The 19,553-nt window shown below is 50.0% G+C and overlaps 1 protein-coding gene across 1 annotated transcript in view; it reads right to left on the reverse strand.

Moving 5' to 3' along the window:
* The window catches only part of LOC139056277 (uncharacterized), a 235,278-nt gene that overhangs the window by 157,135 nt on the left and 58,590 nt on the right, over window positions 1-19,553 (reverse strand). The window contains exon 2 of the mRNA XM_070534376.1: window positions 6,897-7,107. Within this exon, the coding sequence (XP_070390477.1) occupies window positions 6,897-7,107 (211 nt within the window). The remainder of the gene's footprint in view (window positions 1-6,896; window positions 7,108-19,553) is intronic.

Raw genomic sequence — 19,553 nt, forward strand, 5'->3', positions numbered from 1 at the left:
CGTTTTAACCGCAGTGCGGCGCTGCCGCAGTGTAACGGTTGACGGTGAGCTGGGCCACGCTGTGTTGCTGTGAGCGGTGAGAGTGTTCGTTACACAGTAATTTAATCATATTTTCGAAGTGCCTAAACAAACTGTGATCCGTACCGTGTGCATTAACCATCAGGAAACCTCTGGGCTCGTGTAACGCCATTAGTTCGCCTTATGTTTCGTGTGATACGCCAGTGTCTTGTGTACTACAGCGCCCGTCCGAGCGGCCTTTGTTCTCGCCTGTCCGCGTTCGCTGGTGGAATACCTGATACTGTGGCTTCGAATTATGGTGCGTGAAAGAATTTGTTGACAGTTGTGCTTTCGTGCGCTGGTGTTCATCGGCAATTCAACAGTGTTCGCGCCGGAAAGAGCGTCGTCGCGTGGTGCCTGCGAGACGAAGAAGCCGTTTGCTGACCACATTGAAGGTAAGCAGGTCTGACGCTTGCGCGCATTCTCGCAGCTTTTGGTTCATGTAGTAAGCTTTGTGGAACGACAACAGAACACTTTCTGAGCGTACGTTGACCATGTTGCTGTGCACATTTAGCAAAGCGTTTCACGAGGGGAGTTTCCGTGAAATGTATCATTTCTTACCGCTTACTTGCTTTATGGAGTGATGTGCTACCACCGCTGATTGTTGGGACTTAATGGGCAAATATTTACGTAAACGCTGAAAGTTACTGTTTTCTCGGTAGTTTCCCGGCAAGAAATTCTTCCGTAGATATGAATTTCCGCAAGTTACGTTTGTAATGCATGTCGATGTGTCACGGGCATCGCGAGTTGGCACGCGACTGCGATGTTTGACACTTGAACAGGTATTAGCTTGTGTGAAGATTACTTTATTGATAGTGTTCAGATTGAAGTGCAGCTTCGCGAGAACTTGTCTGCATTGTTTGTGTTCTTCGACGTGCTCGTGTATTTGTCTTCTATATTGTAGGGCAAATGTAGACCGACATTACAACAGCGAAATTTCTTTTTAATCGAGGCATCTCAATCAGACGCTCGTTTTCATTAATATTTTCATCCGAAGAACGGGATGTGAGTTCCTGCGATTGTTAAAGACAGTGGCTTGTAGCACTGCCTAATAAGGGATGCGATTTTCTTGCGATGCTTTGCGCTCGATGTTTGCCACTCTTATAACCCACCTTTCACGGCTGGCTGTTATAGTTAATAACGATAGCGGAATGTCGGTCAGATCAATGAGCAAAAGGAGTAGCATCGGAAAAGGGATCGCTACAAAATCGCGGTCTAGGTTTTAGACCCTTCGTAATCGATTGTTCATTTGATTTACTAGATCTTTAAGTTTTGGTGATAATTTCCCATGTAGTCTGATGTTTGCGGCTGGTTTTATTCCCGCCTGAATTTTACCATATAACAGTGTAACCACTTGAGATATAACTACGAGACATCTGTACAAGCAGGCACACAAAGATTTGTTGGCCAGTTGCCTACTCCTATAGGTCATGTACTACTTAGCAGCTGCTGCAGAAATGTTTAAAAAAATTTGTGAGCAATTTAATACCTGAGTGGACTGGCAGCTCAGTCTCTTTCAAACAACAATTAGTTAAAAGCTTCTGTGTTGCCCTGATGTTTTTATGATCTGTTTTTGACTTCTCCACGTTTCTTAGCTGTGTGCATACAGGCCAGGCTGTTCTTGCTTAAATGAATATTTTTGAATAAGTGAAAAAGATTGGCTTTTGTTTTGTTTTTCAGGTGCCTTGTGAGCTCTCACCCAAGCAACACATTCCAGAGGTCTGCTGTGAGCAGACGTGGCAAACTGAAGTAACATTCAGATAGTCCAATAAACTGTTCGTAGTTTCAGACAAACGTTTGCAAAGTATAGTCAAAACTTCCTTTTAAAAGTGCAAGCACTGATCCAACCTGATCTTTCCATCCAAACATTACATATTATATTAGTCACAAAGACATAACTAGAACAGCAGCACTGCAGTGAGGAACGTACAGTGGTTCTCCAAGTGTTATACTGAAATAGTCTATGAAGGCTAATTAGTTTGTAATTTTAGAACAAATTGGCATGAATTTCTGTGCCATAGCAGAGTTTCAATCCATGCGCTGCATCATGTAGGGAACAGTAACCTTACAATGAAAACCAATGCAAAACTTTTTAACTCAGGAAAAATTTATAAATATAAAATGTGTACACGGAACTCTTCATTTATGCATGTCTACGTAAAATACAGGATTTAGTCACTGCGGCCACATAAAGGATGCGTAAAGGTAGGACACACGAAGGAAACATAAAAGCAGTGGCCAAATTTCAACATGGAGGAAACAAAGTACGGTAACATAAGGGATACATAAAGGGAGGACACACGAAGGAAACATAAAAGCAGTGGCCAAATTTCAACATGGAGGAAACATAAAGTACGGTAACATAAGGGATACATAAAGGGAGGACACACGGAGGAAACATAAAAGCAGTGGCCAAATTTCAACATGGAGGAAACATAAAGGATATTTCCTCATGTGAACTGCGGGAAACATACAGTAAACATAAAGGACATAACCATTTTCATAAGGGATACGCCGTGCTGAGTCTCTGTCGTGTCTGTTGCTTAATGTTTTGGTTCCGATTATTTCGCTCCTAAACAAGTCGTGCATCAAAGGGTCGACATCCGACCAAACAACAACAGCTATCGCCATCACGCTCCATCTTCCGCCCCTCCAGATTCTTTTCTTTTCTTTTCCGTTCTTTAACGTCGGTCGGAAAGGGGTTCGCGAGGCTTGTGATAAATGGAGCGGCGAGCGTGCGTAGCCCGGGCTGGCGACCATAAATCGCAGGCGGTTCCCCCCTCGGCGTCTTCCGCGAAGCCCCACGTCTCCTTCCAGCGCCGCTTTGTTAAACGACGGCTCTTCGTACATATGAAGATGGACGAACTATTTGCTCTGCGCCCCGCGGAGTTTGCTCGGAGATCGCTATCGGTTCCTGCTTGCCGCGACGAATGCCAGAGATCGCCTCCCCTCTTTGTGCAGTCGTCTCGAAGTTTCTAATGGCGCATCGAGGGTGTCCTCGGAAATCCCAAAATGCCGCTTTCTCTATAAAGTTGGCAGCTTCGAGAAAGACACGTTCGTAAGAAGAATAAGAAAAATAAGTAAATAAAAGTGGTCGCAGCCAAGCCGCGCATCTCGTAGTCTAGGCGGATTAGGTCACGTGACTACAAATACGCGAGCACGACGCTACGGGGACGCCTGGTGTGAAGGACGGGTTTTACCGCGCATTTCAAGGCTAAAGGGACATTAATTTTCCCGAAAGAATTCGCTAAAGGGAACTCTGAAGCTACGATCATTCAGCTGCCGTGGTAACGATCTTGGGAACAATGAGTAGTACTCGGACTTGTCTAATGTTCGTGCGTGTGGCTTCATACTTTCTTGTGGCTTTGTTTGCTACACTTTGTCTGGGGAATCGAAATGGCGTGAATTTTCTCCTAAGGCAATGCTTTAATGAACTTGATCGAGTTGTTAATAGTTTCTTGGCAGAGGTTATTGTTCAAAGAGTGTACAGCTCGGAAGAACATTAGCAGTCTGTTCATTTTGTGTGTACAATATGTATAGAGGCCCCCAGGTACACCACGCCTGTTTGCAGCTTGGTGAAGTTATATCGTCCTGTATTTTTTCGATGCCTGCATAGTCGCTCCGCAGTGTATAGGGCCAGTGGTCCACAGCGACGGTACAACGATCCCAGTTTTTCAAGCGTCGTTGCTAGAGTGTGGCCAACTTTATACGCCAGCTGATGGGGCTCCGAGCTCGATACCTCGCATCACACCATGACGTCGACGCGACCTTAACCGTGCCCCATAATCTGGGACCAACCGCTGGGAAAGTGGCGACCGCTAAGCGAACCACGTAAGCGTTAGTTTCGCTGTCGATGAGTTGGATTTGAAAAAAAGTAAACGAGGTTCTCTGCTGCTGAGAAAATGACCCCCCCCCCCCCCCCCCAATACTAATGACGATACGCACTTTGTGGGTCACGATGACGGCACAAAAACACAAGACGATATTATACGAGCACGTGAGAGCTATATACACGGTACGCGCCCAAGTACACGCGATCTTATAACGCTGCTGCTGAGGCCAAGAGAGATCACAAGCACAGTGGAGAGTTGCATAGCTGAGCGTTTACGGCATGCTCCGCTTAGATCGGTATATTTTTACGCATCATCTAATTGCAACATACATATACATGTTGTTGAATGCATGTAAGCAGGTGAAGGTTATGTGCAAGTGACTATCTGCTAGAAGGGAAGTTAACTTGTACAAAAAATCCTGGCTCTCCCGTAATCGAGAGTAGATAAATAAGCAAGAAATGGCTTAAAATACTTTGACAAAAACTGGTTACGTACACACATAACTATTTCGAGCTCGTTTCCTGGACCAATTACTGCGACAGGCTGATAAAAGCCGGACACGGGTAAAATTGTACAGTTAGAAATACTCCGTGTTCAGGCAGGTACCTATAACAAAAAAGGTAAAATAAATAAGAGCACTACCGGAGCTCAAGCTTCCTCTTCGGCGTTCGCGAAGTTTCGTTTGAAAAAAAAAAGTGAAATGCGAGAATAATTTTCAGCATTACGTAAAGCATATTATCTCTGCCGTATGGCTTTTATGTAATGTATACTTATATGTAAAGAAGCAAAAACTACTAGATGGTGTTTGTGGCTTCTTATTTACCCCACTCTGAATGGAAAATGACGTCGCGGAGCTTCAGGGACAACACACCGCCAATGTGGACGTGGCAAAAGCTGAAATATAGTTTTCGCGGCCATCGACGGAACTCCATAACCCGTATGCGAAACTTTACGGATTGTACACTCTGCGCTTGACGGCCGGCAGATGTGTCGTGTGCGCTACAAAGCTACGCGAAGCGTTATTATTTATTCATTCGTTGTTGTATTTACGGCGCGGGGCGGCGGGGGGGGGGGGGAGGCAGGCTTTTTATAGAGAGTGCTTATCCTGCAGTACACTCGGAACTCCAGGCAGAGGCAGCCTGCGGCTGCAGGAGACAATCTACTTCGGGAAACGACTTATTTCTATCTCTGGCCGGCCCACGAATTTAATATTAAAGTAGCATTATATCGTCGTGCCAGAACGAGTTGGCGCTTGATTTGAGGTCGTAAAGCCAGCGCCGGTAGGCTTTTATTGCTTAAATGGCGCCAGCCGCTCAAAAAAAAAAAAAAAAATGATGAAGAAGAAGAAGCACGGAGAGCACGAGTTGAGTACCGGACTTTCAGATGGGCGTTGACTCTTGAAATCGTTCTCGAAACAACCACGTGCCGGTTGATTTCGAAAGCGCACTATTACTGCTTGATGCCCGAATACCATCCTGGCATCTCATCGCAGGCTGCTGCGCGATAGTCGTATGGAAAGGAGTGCTGCTATGCGTGTGTGATGCCCTTACGAAGTATGATAGGAAGCATTTCCCGATAGGCGTTTAACGATACGTTGCTCCCACAGCAGCTCGGTGTCTGTATACGCCAATGCCGTAAGCATGGAGTTGGAACTGTACGCCGCCGTTGAATAACGCTTCAAGCTTTCAAGTGTGCTCACAGTGAATTCGAAAGCAACAGGCATGAGACGTACAACACGACACGCCTAGCGTTTAAACTTAAGCTTATTCTCGGCGAGACCACGCGTGAGATTACGCGGGAATTGCGGGTTTCAACAACCTGAGTCCGGCGTATACAAGTCTGGCTGATAGACGCTGTGTGCATGCTTGGTTGTAGTTTTCTTGCCACAAGCTGCATTACAGGATGTCTCCGCAAACGTTTGACGCTGTCTTCTGCCTACAAGTATAGGTACCACCTTAAGGTGTCGTATAGGACACACGCACCTGACTTTACGCCACGTCGTCCTTACGGGATTGATACTTACAAGTGCGACTGCTGAATGTTCTGCCACGTTTACAGAATGCATGTGCCTTGAAACCAATATACCGGCTGTCGTGACAGCTTTGTCAAATTGATACCGCATTTCGAGCTTTCTCGTGTTCCAAGCACCATGTCTGGTATATACTTTTGTGCACGTGTACCCCTTGTACTCCTCCCTTTTTGTGCACTCTCTTTTGGTTTCTGAAAGGCGTAATGAGTAGTGACGATTACCCGGCAGAAACTCGCCACGTTCGGGCATGCAGTGATCCAACATGGCCTAAAAGCTAGGAAGGCGTACACGAGACGTCATTTGGACCAGTTTTCCAATTGCTCAAGTGCGCTTCTCTGCGTTGTGCATTTTCCCCCAAAGAATGGCGGCATTGGCAAATGGTTCATGTTTTGGTTCAAACGAAGGCGAAGTGCTAGCTGCGCATGCTGGTGCTTGTGTGTTTGTCACACGTAGTCATCATCAAGGAGAGCCGCATCTACATTTCCCGTGTCGTAAAAACGGTCCGAACTGCGTTCGTGCTCCACATTGATCGCCGAAGCTGTGGCTGCGCCACAATTATCTTGGCAAACTACGAAAGTTAGCTTTACGATTAGGAAAAAAAAGTAATCGGTCGCGGTTAAAATGAAGCTTGCGCACGCTTGTGTACAGAACATTGTTTATAGTTACCGAGCCGCGTGTACCTATTCCCGCGTCATAAGATGCACAAATTTCCCTCATACATAACCCTGATTGGCAAAGTGAGTGTGCTGCCATTAGCATCGCAAGCTTGTCTTGCGGAAAAGCTTGCTTTACAGTTACGAAGTTACGAAATAGGGGCTCACTCAATAAGGGAGAATACAGTCGAGTTTTTTGGTTAAGTGACTGTGCTGCCATTAGCATTGCAAGTCAGTCTTGCGGAAAAGCTTGCTTTACAGTTGCGAAAAGGGGCTCATTCAATGAGGGAGAATACACAGCCGAGTTTTTTCTGTGACACTCACTCCTGTCTGTGCACTTGAGGTCCCTGGCCAGTTCGTCCGAACCCTGGAAACACTGGGGCACGCCATCGCACAGCTGCGACAGCTCGAAAAGCTGTAGCACTTCCGTGGACTCGTTCACTTGGCAGCCGAAGAAGCCGTCTTCCAGGTTCAACACGAATATCTCCTTTTGTAGGTACGGGCTCGGGAACTTGGGCCGGTACTGGCCACTCGCCTGCGAGAAAAGGAGAGGGAGAAGGAGAGAGAAACTTGAGACGAGTACCCCAAGAAGTACGGCAGCGACAATAAGATACATGCGACGTTTACGTATGCAGCGTAAGCACAAATTAGAGAAGACACATGATCAGTATTCAAGTCAAGCTTAGAACTTCCACATTCGTCCGTTTCCGTTGATAAAGAAAAGGCTAACGATATTTCGTATGGTGAATATATTTTTATTCGCGATGTTTGCAAGCATGCATGAATGTGTCATCATGAAAGCAGAAGCAACGTGACCATACACTTACAACAACAACAACAACAACAACACCACCACCACCAACAACAACAACAACAACAACAACAACAACAACGACAACAACAGGTATCGGGGGACAAAAGAAAGTCAGCGTTCTTTTGTCCTCGAACGCGCTGGTCTTGCTATCGTGAAAGCTCGCAATTTTGACGCAGCTTGGCGTATGAGTTACGGTCAGCGCTGGAATACCATATACGTCGGTGGAGACCACTGCTGGTCCCGGCCACCGAGGCCGTCCGAAAAACGGAGAGCACGTATGGTCAAGTTTTACGCGACGAGAACTCCGTACGAGAGAGGAAATGACGATGTTTACCGAAGCAAGACGCGCGCCGTTCGCCGTCCCACTCGTCATTTCCTGCTGTTTCCTCTAGACCGTTTTTTCGTAGGCGCCGCCATATTGTGAGCGCAGTGGCGCCGCCTATGAGCAGCGCCATACTGGCTTGGGTGAAAGCGGTCTTTTGCATGGCAGGTATACGCTCGGCGGCAGGTTCTGGCGTTTGTTTTCGCCGTCGTGCGGCCTGTTTAGTATGACGTGCGTCTTCTACGTGGTAAACGGTTCTGTGAGACGTGCTGAAGTGGCTTGAGGCGTCATGGCCAGAATTTCTGCTGGCGTTGAGGTGGACGGAACACGCAGCGCGATGTGTGCGCGCATATTCGAGTCTACAATCAGCCTCGGAGATGAATTGTGTATTTCTGAATGTTCCAGTCACTAATGTGACCTTATTGCAGTGTTATCCTCTATTTCTAAGCTGCGGTTTAGGAGCCATGAAACATACGCGACGATCGTAACAACGTGAGCGTGGGTACCGTTGTGCTACGATAGGAGAAGTGATGTTGTACTTTGACAAGCGTTCAAACTGTTCGCTGCAGGTTACATTGCGTGACTACTTGGTTCGATGGATGAGGTTTCCGCCCCTGAATAAAATAGTTTTGGCAAGTGATAGCAGCATACTTTACAATCTCAATTACGCTTGTCCAGCAAAGGGACTGTTTACAAACTGCGCGAGCGTCCTAAGCAGTGGTAGGTGCTGGATTACATATATCTTTGTTCTATATGCCGCATGGTCCAAGCATACCGCATCAGCGGTTATATATTTATAAACGTTGTGCGGCGTGACTATGCGAGGCCCTGTTGCGGCGTTAGCCCGTTTTCTCTTGCTTTTTCTAGAAAGAGGATGATAACCGAAGTTCTTTTTCGGTTGTGTTCGTTCCGTTCTCTAGCACTCACACGCATTAAGGAAATTTTGTCCTCAAAAATAGGCATCGCATTCTTTTTATGCGATCCCTCATATATTATGGCTGTATGCAGGCCAAAAAGGCAATGCCGAAGCGCACAGCTTACATATGTACCGTGCTGGATCACCAACCGCAGAGATCGCTGTGTTGAGCAGCGCCATCGGCCTCATGCAGGAAGGCTAGCGTAGACATGTGGTAATTTCAAGCCTACTAGACTTGAAATGCGCGAGAACGATGCCGGTGCATCACAAATATTTGATTGCGCCTGCCGCTTAGATGTTTCGCGGTTGCCTTAGGTTGGCCGTGCACGAGCATGCGCTCTTATGCTTTATGTTTTACTCCCTACGCCAAGTGGTCAGATATTGAACAGATTTACTATTTCATGCTGCTAATACAGAGACACCGGTTTCCTTTGCTGAATTAAAACCGATATAAGCAAAATAGTTCACAACACATACACACACCGCGACTGACAATGTGCGTACACCGCGGCTGAAAAAACGCGTCACATTTTCGCGCCCCCAAAAGATATTTCCGCCTATTGTAGTTAACGATGCACCGAAAGGCTTCTCTGACGACCTTATATGAACGGACACGGCGTAAATTTCACAGAGTACGATCTAAAACATCAAGAAATCGTTCCGCAGCACGCGACAGCAATACTTTCAAGCAGCGCCGCGCCGGATCGCCCAAGCCAGAGAGGAGGAAAGGCTCCCTGCGCGCCCTATCCTCCTCGCGCGATGAAACCGTCTATACAGCCGTTACCTCCAGCCGTCGGCGCAGGTATAGTAGCATCGAACAAAAAAGCCGGCGAGGTACCCGCTTTTCCGGTAGCACTCAAGACGTGCCGGGACAGCAGCGCGGGTCTTTTGACATGCGCCGGGGACACGTGCATGTCATACGGTGAAATAATAACGATGATCATACGTCTGAGACGGGATGCGAACAACAACAACAACACACAAAAAAAAGAAAGCCGGTGCAAAGTTGGAGAGAGAGAGAGAGAGAGAAAGAGAGAGAGAGGCGGGATATGCGCGGATATCAGGGGGGCCGGGATTAGCTTCAATCAGATCTCAACTCGGCGTCACGACGGAAGCCTTCGGTGGTCCCGCGGGCTGCCGCCTTGTAATCTCTGGTAGCCGCGCCTCTCACCATACATCAGGCACGCCACGAGCGGTGCCACCCTCCGAAGGCACTGACCCAAGGCCTGCGTACTGCAGAATGCGGGTGCCGCCGCTCCACGGATAACAGCGCGCGACGTCGCTCGTTCCGCCGCAGTCAACCGATGCTTTCTTCCCGTGCACCGGTGTATCCGATGCGGCCAGCGTATACACAGCGTGCGTGCGTCGATACGTGCACACACGGTGTGTGCTTCGCGTGGCGACCATTGTCAGCCGAGTGCCGTGGGTTGTACACGAGAGAGATCCAGATCTGGTACGCGCGCGTTCTTGTCGAGGTTCTTCTACGCTTCGAGAGAGACGTGTATCGAGTATCTTTGACAACAATCGCTTTCTAACTGGCGCCACAAGCGACTCCTTTCGGTGTCGACACAGTTACGAGGCGTTAACAGCTTTGCTGCTAACGCACCGTATGAGTAATCGTTCGTGCGGTGGTACACGCAGTTGCGAGTGTATGCTGCACTTTCCTTTCAACAGCTCGGCGTAAACTCGCTCCGTTTACCGCGGAGGTTCGGTAGGCACGGCGTTCTGCAGCTAAGCACGAGGTTGCAGGATCGAATCCCAGGAGCCCCATTACACTACGAAAGCGGTACGTCAAAATTGTTCACGTGCACGCAGGAGCGCGTTAAATGATCGCGAGTGTATTCAAAATTTAAGTCGGGGCTTTCTATTACGGCGTAAACTGTCTATAGCAAGTCAGGGTACGCATACGGATTAACCACGTGACGTCACGGACGAAATATCATTGACGTAATGTCGATGTTCTTTTCACAGCTTTCAAGTTTGCCGCTGGCGAAGGTGGAAGATAATAAACATAGACTTTCGATCAGCATGCTGTAGATGTACGCCTATCACAGTGGTCGCGTTAACGTCGCCCAATATGCTAAACCGGTGCTCTTTTAACACAGATTAAAAGCACGGCCGGTGAAAAGGCCGCGGTTATACCCAATTCAATGCGCGCTGCAGGATGGCCAGAAGAGGGCCTCCATATACTTGTTCTCCCTACTTCCACGAACCACGCGCACATTTTTTCGAAGTGGAGCACGCGATCCGTAAACGAATACAAAGACAAACCGAGAAGTGAGGTCACGGCCTCGGAAAGCCTTTTCGACTCGCCTCTCTTTAATAGCTTGCACGAAAGCGAGTGCTCGCGGAATAAAAGAGGAAGGCTCCTCTTGTTTTTTTTTTTTTAGGCGCAGTGATGGTGCACGTTTCGCCGCGGTGCGTAACCACGCTGTAATAGTTTGGCGCGCCGGTCGCATCGGAGGGATTACATCCATTACCGTGACACAAAAAGCGAGGGGCCCGCAAATGCTGGGGCGTACGTACGCGTATAGTATGCGCAGGTATACAAGCGGCGGCACGGTTAAAAGTGAGAGCGGCTTCGATAAAAAAAATGGCTGTGGCTTAGCTAAGGTTAAGCCCAGGATGCGAAGCATACTAGCCTTTATTTTAGTTGTTGAACCACTGTTTAGCCTGGTGAACTGCTGTTGCTTGGCTATATTTGGTTCGGCTAGACGAAGAAACAACTCATGCATTACTGCTTCGCCTTCAAGAGTGGAACGCGACAGCGTTCCCGTCGACCCGCCAAGGGGTGTAAGACAATGGGCTACAGGGCAGCGACTACGCGCCCCGCATTGGACGCGGTGAGCGTCGAGCAAAGCAGCGTTCGGCGCGGCAACGAAATGTGCGCCTTAGAAACAGCTCGTTTCTAAGGCAACACCGCATTCACTAGAGGCGCTTTTGTACCGCTTTGAAGCATCGTGCTCGTGGCTCAGTGGTAGCGTCTCCGTCCCACACTCCGGAGACCCTGGTTCGATTCCCACCCAGCCCGTCTTGCAAGAGTTGAGCCAAAGCCACTTCTCCTCTGTCGTGACGTCACGGTGTCACGTGGTTTCAAGGCGACACCGCCGCGCCTGAGGAGCTGGGTTGAGCTCTCGTAATATGCTTCGCATAAAAACGCCGAACCGCGTCGGCCTTGCCCTCGAGATCGCGGTTGCGTTTGTATTGATGGCGCCGTTCATCACCGCTCGGTGCGTCGCCCACGTATATGCTGCCTGCCTACGCCGTATACACCGCGAGCCCTGACCTACAACACACCAGGGGGGAGGGGGGCTCTTCGAATACGCGCACGGCAATAACATTCTCTTCATGCAAACTCTTCTTGCCGCGCTCCTCTTAATTTATGTCCGTCGGGCCCACGTTGTGTCTGAAGCGGATGACACTGCGTTTCGCCTATGCCCGGCGAGCGACTCTCTCCTTACTGTCCCTTTAGGAAGATAAATCTTTCCTTTGCGTTCCGTAAACCAGCTGGTAATCGTGTGCACTGAAGGGGAGTTGTTTTGCGTGCGTCCGCTAAAGGACTAGGTTCGGACCGCGTGTGCCGTTCTTCTGAGATAAATATCGCTTTGACGGCATGCAAACGAAATGCGAACGGACTTGTTGAGTGCACTTGACTTTCTTTCTTTCTTTTTTTGTATACGAAACACGCGTTGTGCGCTGAAGATATATGGCAAGGAATCTCTGTAAGCGCACGTCATATACGCCGAGAGGGGTTCATACACACACACACACACACACACACACACACACACACACACACACACACACACGCACGCACGCACACGCACGCACGCACGCACGCACACACACGCACGCACACACGCACGCACGCACACACGCACACACACACACACACATACACACGCACACACGCACACACACCCTCCCCCCACACACGCACGCGCGCACACACAGGCGCACGCACGCACACACGTATTCTTTCTCGCTCGCTAACGAACAATGCACGTCTCGCTGTGAAGAGGAGCTCAGGGCAAGTAGGGGCTCCGCTGACCCCAGAATAAGCGTTTCTAGCGCTTCCAGCACCGAGCGGATAGACGAGACCTGACGTTTCGGCAATCGCCCCCAGGATCGGCGAAGAACTAACAAACCTCCCGTGCGTAGGTGGTGGCGCGCCACGAACACACACACACAGACACACGCACACCAAAGCGCACCTCTCCATTGGCGCGCACCACTTCGCCAGCCCCTCACCGGGGGATCGCCGCGGTGCGACCGCCGCTTATCTCGCCTCGGCCCCACACCAACAGTTTACACGTGTATGTCGCGGTTTTGAGGTGCGCGGGGGGAGGGGACGTGTTCGTTTATCTGCGGTGACTCCGCGGCTTCGAGGCGTCGGTCGCCCGACGAGGGAGACAGCCAGCCCACCCCGATACGCGCCGTCTCGCGTCGTGGCGATAAGTCCCTCCTGCCTTACAACGCCCGTGCTTTCCGCGCCTCTCCTTTTTTGCAGCTGTTCGCTTCGAGTCATCTTTTCTTTTTTTACAAGTGTCGCTCACGGTCTTCCCGATCGCCTCCTCCTTCCTTCTCGGCCCCCCTCCCCCTAACAATTCCTAAACCTCCGCACGCTTCCCCTCTTGTCCGGTTTACTATCTAATTGACTCTCTCGGCTTCCCTCTCCGCGTGTAGTAGTTTCTTTTTGACACGTCCCGTTCGCATTCCGTGTCACCCGCGATTCGCTCGCGTGTCGCTCTCGCGACCCGGCTCAACCGCCTGGATTGCCTACAGTCTACCACTACCCCGCCGTTCTTATCTTTTGAACGTCCTCTAACGGCCGACAACAGCTCTTATCATTGCTCGATGCTCTCTTTTTTTTTTTCTTCTCCTTTGTGCTTTCTTCACAGGCCTGCGACCGACAGTTTTTGTTAGTTTTCGTCTTTGTTTATGTATTCTTATTCTTTTCCTTCTGTACTTTGTTGTTTGCTTCCCCACAAGGAAGACGTGCGTCGCTGCACGTAAGCACGTACTAATCGCTGCTAACGCGACATAAAGCGTTGTTTGAGCTTTCAGGCGACTTGTCGCAGGGGGGGGGGGGGGGGAGTCGTAGAACGCAACCGAAGAGCACGTATACCATAAGCGCATTCTGAGTGTTTCAGCGAACGCTTTCAAAAAAGAAAAGAAAAATGAGAGAGAAAGAAAGAAACGCCTGCGACAGATAGCGCAATTCTAGTCCATGAGCTGGTCTACTCGAAGAAGCGGACATTACTTGCACAAAAGAATGAAAAGCATCAGCGATTAATTACCAGGATTCACATGGTATTAAATTTTTATCCAATTACCTTATGGCACATATTGCAATTTACACACTCCAGCGGGCGAGACTGCAAGTCACGTCCACTTGAATATAATTGTGTGCATGGTACCGTTTAGGAGGGATGCGCCATCAAACTTGCGGTAAAAAAGCACTTTCGTTCCACTTACTTTCTTGGCAAATGGTAGTTTTATGCATTGAAGCACAAAAGTAGCTGGAAGGACAATGCATTTCTTCGCAAAGCTCGGGAATTATTATCTCGCAAGGGGTGTCATCCTGAGAATACGTTCCAAGTTTATCCGCCTTGCAAACTCCACGGCTACAATTTGTAAATTGCAATACGTGCCACAAGGTAATGAGTTAGAAAGTAAATTAGTAAATTCTTGTTAATTAGTTGATTATGCATTCCAATTATTTGTGCAAGTAATGGCCGCCTCTCCAAGTAGACAAGCAAATGCACTAGAACTATGGCATCTGCCACAGGCAATTTTTAAAAATTTCTGAAAGCGTTAACTGAAACACCCGGTACAATATGCGTTCGCCGCATCTGCGAAGGTGATCACGTGCAATAAACTGAAACCGCGAGAAAAGTATTTTACAACTTATTTTACGAGTGGCGAGCTTCACTATATAGGGGCTGCAAATTGCAGGCAGCTAGGATGTCACAGCAGCAAACGCCAATTTCAGCAGAGGTTGTTGTGCGAACATTGTGCTCAGAGTCACGCGTACAGCAGTGAATACCGAGCTGGAAACGCGTGGAAGAAATAACGTAGGTTTCCGCAGACAGCGATAATATAAAACACTCCCACGTGCGTGGGTTGGTCAGTCAAGGATACAGTAAAATTTTGGTGTAAATGCACTCACTGCAAGGGGCCGCAAGAAACTCGTTTCTCACGCCAAAGCACTCTGTTCACGCGAAGTTTGATTCAAGTTAGAGCATGCTTTCGGCGCGGGGACATTTAGATAGTTTACGAACGTGAATATATAAGTAGTTAGTTCAAAGTGACGTTGCGTGCCAACCAACGTGCAGCAATGGAAAGGCCACCGAGTCACGTGTTGCGATCTCTCTCTCTCTCTCTCTCTCTCTCTCTCCGATCAAGTGGTGTTTCACGGCCCGGTGAATGTAGTAAACGCCAATGATGCAATGGGCCTGAGGCGAATTAAGAATTTCAGAATTTTCGAGCGCCACCCAGCTTATGCACAATTCCAGAACTGAGCATATATACAAATTGCTCGGGCTTTCGCGTACAGCTGCAACGTTTCAACGAAACAGAAGCGTGACAGCAGCAGCAGTAAGGCGAGTGTGCGTGTAAATACAAACACAGAGAGCAACCTCAGTGTTACAAAGCGCTGTCGTTTCTCGCTGCCGGTTTCTTCGACGTTTGCGACTGTGCCGCCATTGACGGCGGAGCGAAAAAGCAGGCTTCGCGAAACGTCGTCGACCGAGGTTAAACGAGGCGCGCGCTGCGACGGACGCCACTGAGCCATATCCGGCGGATGGCTTCGCCCCCCCCCCCCCACCAATTCAGCCCAAAACGTTACGGAACACCCCCTCCTGTGCCGCTTCTTCTTCGGCTGTTCTTCATCCATGGGCGCGTCCGTTGGGCCGCCTTCCTCACGTCTTCGCTCGTATAGCAAGCGCCAGTGTGTTGGAGAGAGGAAAACATTAAAAAAAAGAAAAAAGGTATTCTGGAAACAGAAGGGCGTGGTGTGCGCTCTGCGAACGTGTCTGTGTGTATTTGTGTGTATTTCTGTTGACGTCACCGACCGCGTGTCCTTACACCTCCTAGTCATCCATCCATCCATCCTATCTTTTTCCCTTTTCTTTTTTATTTTCCCCGTGTTCTTTGACTTGCCTGCGCTATCGCTTGCACCTGGCCGCAGGACTATAGCCCAGCGTCTTCGTGCGCGCGAGTGTGTTGTGTGTCGCCGTCGAATGACGTTTCGTCTGTTTCGCGGATGAATCGGAGAGAGCGTACACTACAGCCTCAGTTGCCTGCATGGTGCCTACAGAACAGCGCTTGTGTTTCCGACCATTACCTCCCAGCAAGAGATAGAGAGAGAAGAAAGGGGGAAGGCGGGGAGCTTAACCAGATGGGTAGATTCGGTTTGCTACCCTACGCTGGGGAGAGAGGGGAGGTAAAGTGATAGCAAATAGAGCAAATTGACTATAGGAGCTTTCGAGTTTCCGAGCGTGAGAATGCGCCTGTGTCAGTTTCGTGATCAGCTTCGCGACTGAAATGCGCCGAACGCGCTACATTTTTGGGGCATGCCAATGCGTGAGTGCCGAGTTTCGTATTACAGTCGTAACATTTGCGCGGCTGACTGAGAGCTATACGCGCCATCTTACTGCAGGCGATACGCTTAAAGTCAAGAGGCAACGTTTAGCTTCTAGCGTTGGCCAGAAAGCCATAAGAACAAACGAGAAGCGGGTTAACCGCACTATGGAAGAAATGCCCTCTGCACGCGTGGACATACGTATGTGCTATTTGGCCGTTTGTGTGAGCCTGGCCGTTATCCAGGCTCTCCTTTAGTTCGATGCATCTCGCTCTCTAACTACACTTCCCTGGGCGATACACTTAACTCGGCGTGTGCCCGAAAGCAAACGTACTCTATCAGGGTATGGTGCGGAGCTCTAAAGTAAAAAGGGATAAAAACGAGATAAGCATTTATACCTGCAAAAGAAAGAAAGAAAGAAAGAAAGAAAGAAAGAAGGAAAGAAAGAAGAAAACAATAAAAAAAGTAACAGGGGCAAGTTACTTGCACTTCCTTTGTTTATGGAGTGCAAGTAGACGCCTTCGGGCGTAACTCGCGCCGCGCCACAAGTCAAGCTTTCGTGCCACTTCAGTGAGCCCTTCGCGGGACGCGCAAGAAGGCGCGCACGAGGCACGGTGGAGCATCCGCGGACGCTGGACGTAGACAGACAATGGGGGAGAGCGCACAGGAACTCCCAGAGATCATCAAGGAGCGAGAACGAGCAAAACACGGGAAAAAGGAAGAAGTTGGTTTCTTCTCATGACTCGAGTGCCATTCACCGCGTAGCGTTAAGGACACAAGTTGCGCTGCAGGTCCAGCGACGCGTGAAAACCGCGGTCTCCTCTCTAGTTCAACGTGCGCACGTGTTTGTGTATACTTGGTTCCTCGAGAGTGTGCACGTGTGTGCAAGACGCCCACACTCGGGAGCGGATACGAACGTAATGCGATCGCAGCGCCCCACATGAGCACGTGCACAGGTGCGAGTCTTATTTCTGAGGTCGCAGCGAACTACCCGCACTTTGAAGATACCTGCAATGCGAGTTTTCTGTAAACTCGAACGCGTCTGCTGACCTTTCTACGGAGCTAGAATCTCCCGCCTGTGGAGTTTTGACAAAAAAAGTTGTGTCCGACGGGAGAGCGCAAACCCGGGCGGCAGGGATTAATCGACTATTATGTTTCTGTTTCGCAGAGGCCTCGTTTTATGCGTTGCATATTGCAATCACTCAGTTCAGCCCTTGGGCGCGGCCGGGCAGCCACCATTGACCTTTAGCGCAACCACGTGACGTGACGTCACGACAGCCGGAGGAAAAGCTGGGCCCCAACACGCGCAATATGCAACGCATTCTTGGCTTAACCAAGCTAAGCCTGGTCATTTTTTTCCCTCTCCCTGCCTTATCTTCACCTGCATACGTGTTGCCCATGCAATACGAGGTCATTCAGCGCACTCGTGCGGACCGGCTCCACCTGTAATATTCTCGCCTTTTTTTCATTTGTTTATCACACTTTTGTTTCGCTCGCGTACGTGTGAAGAAGGCACAGCACGAAGCGCGCACGCTGTTCCGTTCCGTTCCGATTATGATAACCGCGACTTCGCACGCGAGCTTCGCCGCAGTGCGTCCGGTTCGCGGAGAGACGAATGGGCGGCCGGGTTCGAGACCGCGCATGCGCGTGTCTACCGCCTCAGCAGGTGTTACCACATAGCGTTATTCGTATACGCGAGGACATTCGCCTGCAGGTCCGCTTGCAAAGCACCCCCCGGGATGCTGACAAACAGGCTGAAAAGAATAAACGAAAGCAAGAAATAATGACGCAGGGGGTAAGCAGACGAGCGCGCAGGCAGTGGCAGTCTACTGCAAAAGAATACAGGCCGTATACGTCCTCGTGGCTGTAGACTGCCATTTCTTGTATGCTGTACCTATTTTGGCTGCGACTCTCCATTGGAAGTTCCGGCGAGTGCAGTGCAGTCCGTTTCTGTGACGTCACAGAAGGAAGGACACACGCTCCTGTGACGCAACTGAAACGTCGAAGGCGAGAAGCGAGCGCGTCACACTACTCCCCTCGACTCGACGTCGGCGCATCCACCAGGTGGCACCAGCGCGCTGCTGTCACGGATAAAAATGCTGCGGGTAAGCCATACATTAGGTAAGCCGTAAGCAGTAGTCGCATTAAACGTCAAGGCGAGGACTGATGCGTGACCAGCGAACAGCGCTAGACGGACGCGTCGATGCCACGTCGAGGATGCGATCTGAAAGGCACGTATCGTGACTGCCGCTTAATGCATAGTGTACGTGCAGTGTTGCCCTAGTGGCTGTGAACCGACGTAACCGACCAATCGACCACTTAGGAGCTTGGAACAAAACTGTCGACAAACTTCCCCATGGACGCGACCTAATCGAGACCTAGGACGCTGACCTGAACCTTGACGCGAAAAACAGGGACGAAACCGGAGCAGAACTGGCTGAAGAAGTGACACGAAAAGAGCTCCCAAAGCGAGAGGCCTTTCCATTCACCCGTTCTTCACCTGACTTTACGTCGGCGCCGGATGGACATTGCAGTTCTCGTCAGGGTTGCACAGGGGACACGAACTTCACGCCTCAATGGGAGTACGACGAGCGGGCGTCGACTACGTGTGTTCGCGGACGAAAACGTCCATTAAAGAAAAGAACGGAAGGTAGGCGTAAGGGGAGGGGGGGTGCAGGGGAGGGGTGATCGCGCACCCACGACGGTGACTCGGCGCCGCCCTCGGTGTACTTCACTCCCCGCTCACCCCTTGCGCGGCCATGGAATCTCCGCCCGCGCACGCGCATGGTGTACTAACACCTCCTACGGCGGTGCACTACACTTGCGGCGCACATACACAGCACGATGCACGAACGTACACAGCTCGGGAGCGGCGCACACGATCTCGATTCGACGACGAGAAGTGGTGATCTATACAATTCGCGATGGCCGTGCAGTCACGATCACCCGAGCGCGCGCGCGTTGATGATTCGGAGGGCGAGGCACTGCGTTCTCCCGAAGCTTCGTGGGACGGAACGACTTTTTTGTCTGCCAGTGAGCGTAGCCGATATGGCCGCCGTAAAGCAACAAAAGGAGGAAAAAAAAGAAACGTACATTGCTGTGGCTGGCCGTGGCTTTATTGCCGTTCCAATCGTCGGGGCGTGCGCGACGCATCGTACGCATACGGAGTGCTGTGTTTGCTTAGCCTCTGCTTCGCAGACGTCTGCATCGCTCGGCAGATCAGAGCCGGCCGCGTGCAATCTCGCGTCTCCGACCTCTTTGTTCCCTTCGTCCTGTCCATTTTTTTTTCCCTCGAACCACACTGCAATGCTCGACATCATTTGGCTTTCGATTTGACCGTTGAG

The sequence above is a fragment of the Dermacentor albipictus genome, chromosome 2 (assembly GCF_038994185.2).
Source record: "Dermacentor albipictus isolate Rhodes 1998 colony chromosome 2, USDA_Dalb.pri_finalv2, whole genome shotgun sequence".
Taxonomy (NCBI): Eukaryota; Metazoa; Arthropoda; class Arachnida; order Ixodida; family Ixodidae; genus Dermacentor; species Dermacentor albipictus.